Below are 8,758 nucleotides of genomic sequence, written 5' to 3' on the forward strand. Positions count from 1 at the left end.
CAAACAAAATCAAGCGCACAGATATTCAAGTAAATTGCGCTAATTAAAGCGCTGCAACAATTGTAAGTTGAGCTAGCTGGCACAAAATAAAAGAAGACAAGCAAATATTAATGCATATTCAATTTTGTTAGCTTGTTTTTTAACTAATTGTGTGCAGTTTTCTTCACTTCACTTTGCACTAAGTACTAAGCAACAATTACAACAGTTTTATACTTGAAATGCACTTGCGTTGCGTCGTTTATGTTTGTCGCTTTAGCTGCCGTAATAAATTGACTGGCAATATATGTCGTAGTTGAAATTTTATATATTTTAATAAATTTGTAACGCTTCAGACGTTTTGCAATATGCGACGGCAAAATTGCACACCAAACACTTCAGACAACACACACCTCACACCTTGGAGCCCAAAAACGTTTGACGTGTGTTCGTTGTAGCTGCGCTGTTGATATTACGCATACGCAGTGTATGCAGGACTTATACTAAGGCATCAATACGATGTGTGTGTGTGCAGCTACGAATGGGAAAGCTGCATTTTGATTTGTCCATGCAATTAATCAGATATGGGTCGCATTCGCTCTCTCGCTCGCTGTAGCAAATGCACTGGTCAGAGCTCAGCCGCAGTCGCAGAGCCTTTGCTAAACATACATATAAGTAAGCGGGTTTTATATTTTTAATATAAAATGTATTTATTTAGTTTCTTTATTTGTTTCTCAGCTCATGCATGAGATTTATATTTCGAGTTTTCGCTTAAATGAGCAGCGCCACACAAGGTAAAAAGGTAACAGAAATTTTATTTACGCTTACGCAATGCTTTAAAATATATATTACAAAAAAAAAAACAACATTTTTACGCAGACAACAAACTGCAAAAAAAAACTTCTTTGCTTACTTTGTAAAAGTTAATATCAGCCATAAGCAAATATATGCACACATTTACATATATATGTTGTTTATGCTGCTGTCACTGTCTCTTTATATGCCTATGACCAAAATGAAGCGTTAAAACCACAATTTGCAGACATGCAATATGCTCGTCTGTTATGGTCGAGTGCGCCACAGTCAAGTTGGGGGCATGAGGCATAGCTTTTGTTTCGGACTGCTTTGATTTTCGTCAGGGTTTTGCTGCTGCCGCCTGCGCTGCTGCAGTTTGTGGCAATGATAATTGTATGTGCCAGTTCTGCTGGCTGTTCTAGCAGTCACTGGCAATTTGCAAACAAAACAAAAGTTTTAACACTTTCAAGTCCTGGCACCAAACCAAGCAGAGAGCAAGAAAAAGTACTGCATACTTTTTAATTGTTAGCATAATAAATTAAAACGTCTCTCATTACTAATTGCATATTTTTTTTTACAAATCTATAAAGCATATCAAATAAATTTTTTTTGATTGCCACAACTTTTTAATTGAAATAAAATAGAAAATGTTGCGCTTGTTGTTGCTCATTCTCATGCTCATTAGTGTAAAAATGCATTTATATGCTATTTTATATATTTCAAGCTGCAATTGCAATTTAAACTGTTACCTCTCAATTCAATAGAACATTGATTAGTTTGCACATAGAACGGATCCCCTAACAATTATTTTTTTCAAACAATGCATTTGGTGATTGCTGCTCGCAACTGCAATCGAAGCACTGCCAGCTGCTGCTGCTGCTGCTGCTGCTGCTGCTGCTGTTGACAATAACAGCATTAATAACTGCAGACAATTCGTTCGTAAGAAAAAATCATAACTGCCATGCTAGCCAACAATTGAAAACTAAATCCGACATTTATATACTGCTCAATTGTTATTCTGGTTTTTTTTATACACTTTGAACTTTTTCTGTGTGCAGTAGCAAGGGGTAGCATGAAGTTGTGCGCTGTGTGTGTAACAAATAAAAAAGTAGTATGATAATATGTCTTGATTATTTGACTGTATGAGCAACAATATCTCAGAGATTATTAGAGCTAAAGTCACACAATTCGATATATATATACTTCTATACTTTCAAACATTTTTCTTATACACTTTTGACATTTTTAACATTGGCAAGCAAAAGATTATATTTTTTTAAATTAGCAAGGCAAATTGAGTCATTTAAGCCAATTTTTTTTTAGCTGCCATTAACTCTTTCTATTGACATTTTTCACAGCAGTTAAAATGGGAAAAGGTTTGTAACAAGGCAAACTGAGTCGTTTAAGCCAATTTGACTGTCCGTCTGTCTGTATGAGCAACAAAAGCTGAGAGTTTATAAGAGCTAGAGTTATAAAATTCAGTATATAGTTACTCCATATATTAGCTACACATTTTTGAATATTCAATATGCTGTTCCAACGCTTATGCATTGAAAAAAAATTGTTACTTTTGTGTGTTCCAAAGTGTATCATGCAGTTAGCTGCGCTCAACTCTAAGTGCTGATTCTTGTTGTGTTCATTCCGCTGGCAAATGCTATGTGACGTGCATTGCTTACTTTATTACAATGTAAGTTTCTCGATTGCAGAGTTTATAGATATTAAGCCTTAACAAAAACAAATTTAATTGGACAGCGCTCAGGAGCTTTTATCGATTCGCTTTTTGATTGTCAAAACACGTCTATTGGCAATGGCAGTGGCAGCGGCGGAGGCGGCGGCGGCGGCGGCGGCGGCGTGCGTGCAACTCAATTTGCGATGCGCGCTATTCAATTATTAGCCTTGAAATTGCAACAACGTATTAGTTAGCATTGGTGGCACTCAGTGGCCTCTAAACACTGCTGCCATTCTCTCTTGAGCTCACGTAGCATGGTGGCGCATTGTCAGTGGCAAGGGCGTGTTGCTTGCAAAGGGCGTGGCATGGTATTTACGGCATTTCGTTACACAGCATACAAAATGCATTAAAAGCGGTGTGTGAAGTGTAGAGAGTGAGCGAGAGAGAGAGAAAGAGAGAGTAAGAGTCTTGACGTACTGTCAATGCTGTATGAAATATTTCATTGCATACTTAGCAGCGCTGATTTTTTTCATACGCCATTTTTATTTTATTTAATTGGTATAGAATTTCAATTGAGTTTTGCATTTAATGTTTAACAAAATGCATTTATTTATAATAAAAAAATAATAATACGAAATGCGTTTTTTGTCTAAATTAATATGCAATAATTTATTTATTTAATTGGTATAGAATTTCAATTGAGTTTTGCATTTGATGTTTTACAAAATGCATTTATTTATAATTAATTTATGCCTGGAAATTTGAGCAGTCTGCTAGTATATGTTTATATTTATTTAAAACATTAAAGCATTTAGTTGTGCGCTATTTTGTCTAAATTAATATGCAATAATTTGTTTTTACAGTGCATAACTTTATTATTATAGTCTAATGCATTAGCTAATGCTACTTATAAAATAAACACAACTATAAACACTTTAATTCCAATTTAATTCGAATACCTTTGATGGAGCAGTGTGCAATTTTTCGCCTACGACTGTTGCCCCGCTGCCTGTGCATAGCGGAAAGAGAATTTTGTTTTGTTGTCCTTGTTGTGGGCGTTTTTTGTTCACATTGGGGGTGTCGTTGCATGCCACACACGCGTGCACACATCGGTTGCGATATCAAACACCAAATTAGATTATCAGACTTTTTGCCGCATGTTGCACAGCAGCAGCAGCAGCAGCAGCAGCAGCGAGTATATGTGCTTCAATATTCATTGCAATGCAGCAGGCAACGAAATCAACTATAAAAAAATGACAGAACTACAACCTGAACTGAGCTGCGCCTAAAGCAACAGACGCGAGAGACAAATCTGGTCAAAAAAAGTAAATTTAGTAGCAATTTGAAACTTTTAAGCAAACAGTTGAAAGTTATAACTGAATGCACATGACATTATCTTATTAAAATGCATATGTCAAATATGCATACAAATTGTATTTACAAATTACAGAATTATGTCGAAAAATTGAACGTAAAAAATGAAGTGAAAAATAATATTAATATAATTTATAATTTGATTTGTGTTGGCAGTTATTTCACTCGGAAAATTATGATATGCAAACACACACACACAAATACACACGCATACGCGCATATTAATAAACAATACAAATCGTACATGGCACTATGGAGTTGAATAACTATTTTATTTATTAATAATGCACAAATTTATTTTAAAGGCTACTGCTCATTTCTTAACTTAAAGACTATATAAGCTTGATATATCAAATAGATTGCTAGTATAGTATATTTGTACTTAAGTCATTTGCTGTGCGTTCGTCTGTATGAACTCAGAGCTTTAGTATATAGCTACTACAATTATTAGCGCAAATCTTGTCCATTTTATTGTAATTTATATTTTGTACCTTTTTTATGTTTTACTTACCATTGCATACCAGTGTAGAATTTTTCACAGTAAAATAGTCACTGATATGTCGTATCAGACATTTCTTGCGCCAAATGTATTTTCAATTTTCAATGCAAATTTCTTCATAAATGCATGTCCAGCAAAATTGTAAGCCCACGCTCTCGTACATGTCCGCATTTTAATAAGTGCACAACTGCCAAATATGCATGTAGGCATATCAATTTGCATGGGCCCAACACAATATGTAATTTAAATTAAATCATCTGACTCAACAAGCAAAACTGCAATAAGCCAAAGAATGTGCACAAATCAAGCATTTGCTAATAACGTTGCAAGCTCCAGACTCTATATACTTGATGTTGCAGCAGCCACAAGTTGGCAATAAGCTGCAGAAAGTTGCAAAAGCAAAGGTGCAATGGCAAAAGATAAGCATGAGATGATGATGACCGACAGCAACTCAGTTTGGATTTAATTGGAATTCTCCATTAGCCACGCACTGTTGGTTAATAAATGTATAAAGTTTTTGAAGTGGGCGGCTAAAATATTTGCAAAACGTTTTTTTTTTTTTTTTTATTGCAATAATAGTTAGTTATTAAAACTGAGTGCATTTAGTTTGAAAAGTATGCAAATTAAAAACTAATTTGAAGCGACTTTATTGCAAAAAAAGGCAAACTAAGGAAAAAACAATTTATAAAGTTAACTAATTTGTAACCACGCAATTACAAAAGCAAACGGAGCATTTAAATAAATGTTGCTAAACTTAATTTAGGTAATTTAATATTAATTTTTATAAATATTTGGCCACTTCACAACAAATCATATATTTAATACTTCAAATATGTAACAACAATGCAGCAAACAAACTACAAATTAAATATAGCAGCTCACTATTTTTAATTAATTATTGCTGCAACAAAATATTTAATTAAGGCACTTATTTTTATGATAAATATTAAAAAAAGTTTAAAACTAATTTGAAGCAAACTAATTTGAAACAACTCAATTACAAAAGCAAACTAAGCATATAAATATATAAAATGTTGCTAAATCTAATTTACGCTATGTCTATTAATTTTATTATTATTTGCCACTTTATTAAAATTAGCTAAATAATTAGCAATGCAGCAAACAGACAAAAAACTATGCAAAGCTCACTATTTTTAATAATTTATTATTGCTGCAGTATAAACAAAAAATTAACTAACTCTAAACTACTAACTATTTAAAAATTATATATAAAATTATTGCACTTATTTGTATGTTAAATGCTTAACAAAGTTTAAGCAGCTTAAATAAATCGAGCATAAACGCAATTAGCTTACTGTTTGGCAAATTAATAAATCAAAGAAACAACTGCTACGAAAAAGAATATCAAAATTGCTTAAAATACAATAAAATTTCAATTAATCCAAAAAAATAAAATAGCTGCATACAATAGAATCTTTTTATGCTCAAACAACTGTCAGCATTTGAGACTAATAAAGCTTCAGCTTTATCTCATTTTTTTTTTGGTGTTGACCTGCGGCGAATTTTTTTCCCTATATACAAATATCATTTGATATGTGCAGCCGACTATGGCAACAAGCAAAAAAAATTACACTGCAATTATCGCATTTCCTTTTATGCAAACGCCGAAAAAAAATTCGATGTATTTATTGCAAATGATGCATTTTTTTTTTGCTGAACTGAACTGGTTGATTCAACTGAGCAGGCGGCAGTCTAAAGTTTAACAAATTTATAAACAACGTGTATATTTTTATAATTAAATTTACTTTGTTTTATTGAAAAATTGCAGTCAACTGAGCAGGCGGCAGTCGAAAGTTTCAACAAAAAATCAACAAAAATATACACAACGTATATAAATATTTGTTATAAAATTAATTTAGAGTTCAATTTAATAAGCATGTCCGGCTATAGCGGCAACATGTGCGCTCAGCGTGAACACATTAATATCTTTGTGCCCGAGCTCAATCATTTTCCCGAGCTGCGTTTGCTTAGTGACAAGAAGGGCTACAAAGCTGCCAGCTGCAGTTTGTGGCGGATGATGGCGGAGGATGATAAGTTGCCGGCGGTACCTGCACTGGCGAACGAATTGTCTGCCGCTGTTTGCGAGCAATCGCTGAAGCAGAGCAAGGACCACAAGGACACGGCCGTTGGCTGGGGGCGTTCCATTTATATTGTCGATAGCCAGGGTACGGTGCTGGAGCATGTGCGTTATCAGGGAAAGGATTATCGTCGCGCCTTGCGCGCTGCGGTCGCCCTCAAAGCCAAGCAAATTTAATCGAAAACCTTGCAGTCCACCAGTCACTGCCCCAGTCCACGCACCACTCACCACACACCAAACACCACTCGCATTGTTGCAAAATTCTGGCATAATTATAAACATACATACATGTTAAATGAATGAGTCCAAATTTGAAGTAGCTCTAGACAATATATAAGCAAAATAAATCGATATCTAAAAATGCATTCGAAAAAAGGCTACAACAAATAAACTATGACTATATAGCTATTGACATGGCCAACAAATTGAAATTCAAGACGCAGCTTTTATTTTGTTTATTCGACGATAGAAGAAAATGATAACAACAAATATTTAAACCTCAATTCAAGAGTACTAAAAAATTAAGTTTTTTTTTTTAAATTTGTTAAACTTATAGATTGCAAGTATCCAAGCAGCTCTGGTTTAGTTTTAATTAAATAAGTTAAATAAGACTCTTGACACTTTGAGAGCAAATTGAATTCAAGTTGCAGTTGCTTTAAGCTAAATTCTCGTTTATTTACAAAATTAATTATTATACAAACTTATATAATAACTGAAGATGTTGTGCTACAGTTAACTAGTTGTGTTTATAGTCTAAGAACTTAATTATTGTGCGTTAGGTGCGCTGAGCAGCGAGTTTGCTTGAATCGGGCCTAGAGTTTCCTTGAGTTGTGGGCAGGTTCCCAAAAGTTGTTGCTTTGATAGTTTTCCTTCGCATTTGGGGCATCTGCGTTTGGGTTCTGTGACATATAGCGGATATGGCGGACTAGTTGCTTTGTTTTAATCCATGTGCGTAATTGTTTCATTCCGACGATTTGCTCTATTTGCAGTTACGTCATAAGTCGTCTCTGATTTTTATGATGACTACAGTGTTGCCATATTAGCTTATTATAAGCTAAATCTACCTTTTTTTTTAAAGTGTTATAGCTTTTATAATTTGGAAATAGCTTTTTTCAAGCCATAAAAGCTATTTCCAAATCTACAAGCTATAGCTAGATCTAGCTTTTTTGAAAGTGAAGTAGCTTATAGAATTTGGAAACAACTGAATCGATACAGCCATGTTCATGTTTGCTCGTCCGTCCGTCCGAATGTTTGAGCAACTGTTTCTAAGCAACTATAAGAGCTAGAGCAACCAAATTTGATATATAGGTGCTGCTATATACAAACCCAAACGCGTACACTTTATTTATTTTTATTAACTCCCCGCTCGCCCGCAAATCGAATATAGCGATTTTAAGCAATAAAAAAAATATTTAAAAATACGAAATAAATTACAAAAACGCTTGGTTGGTATTCACGTTCAAATTTGCTGCTACGCTGCCGTAGTCGTAGTCGCCTTAAGGCTTTAGCGGGTAATAGGCCGCTGGAGTGCAGCACCAATTTGTGCCGTTCAATTTGTTACTCCACTTCATATGCACTGTGGAGTGCAGAGCCACGCACATAGCAGCGGAAGTCTGTAAACTAGCGCAGCAGCTGAATTCGTTTATAATTTGAGTTGGCTGCGATTGCCCAGATTTGAATTCCGTAGAGTCATATTGGCAGAAGTGAGTGGCAAACTGCGCTTTCGATTAATCAGCCCAGCGAAGTTGTTGGATTCGTAGCCTTCAACTGTGGACCAAAGGTGAGCCGCTTGTCGAAAGTTGTTCCAAGTTATTTCGCTTGCGACTGCTGCTAATTGTATTTCAGGGCTAGACATGATTAGTCTGCTGAGAGTGGAAACATGGGCTGGTAGTTTTTAGCGGATTGATGCTACAGCTGAAATCATTTGCGTTATCATCTGCATAGGTCGAGATAAGTGCCTTGGAGTTAGTTGGGGTCTGGGCTATATCGACAGTATAAAAAATATATTAAATAAAAATATGCTTGACACATTAAGTTTAATATGCAATGCTCAGTTAGTTAAGCTAAGCATAAAGTACACTCTCAATCTCAATGGAAAAATTCAAACTGAATTACATACAAAATTTAAATAAAAAGCTACATTAGCTTTAGCAAAAAAATGGAATTCAATACTCAGTTAGTTGCACTAAACATATTCAATTAATTTAAACGCATTTTAATTTGCGTATAATTAAAACTGCATACATATTGCCATAGCTGAAAACAAATAAATCAAAATAAATGCACATGAGCTCATTAACTTGCAGTTGCTTTAAATCAAATGCATTTGTAACTCAAAACGCGCCAC

General features: G+C 34.5%; 1 protein-coding gene across 1 annotated transcript; it reads left to right on the forward strand.

Annotated features, from left to right (window-relative positions):
* Positions 1-6,136: 6,136 nt before the first annotated feature.
* Positions 6,137-6,806, forward strand: LOC108606094. The gene has a single exon (XM_017995939.1). The coding sequence runs from the start codon at positions 6,211-6,213 to the stop codon at positions 6,586-6,588; it is 378 nt and encodes a 125-aa protein (XP_017851428.1). The 5' UTR covers positions 6,137-6,210; the 3' UTR covers positions 6,589-6,806.
* The last annotated feature ends 1,952 nt before the right edge of the window (positions 6,807-8,758 follow it).

This window comes from Drosophila busckii, chromosome X (assembly GCF_011750605.1).
Source record: "Drosophila busckii strain San Diego stock center, stock number 13000-0081.31 chromosome X, ASM1175060v1, whole genome shotgun sequence".
NCBI classification, from domain to species: domain Eukaryota; kingdom Metazoa; phylum Arthropoda; class Insecta; order Diptera; family Drosophilidae; genus Drosophila; species Drosophila busckii.

What these genes read in the sequence shown, in the direction of transcription:
- LOC108606094 (XM_017995939.1), top strand. Translation starts at nt 6,211, where the DNA reads ATGTCCGGCTATAGCGGCAACATGTGCGCTCAGCGTGAACACATTAAT.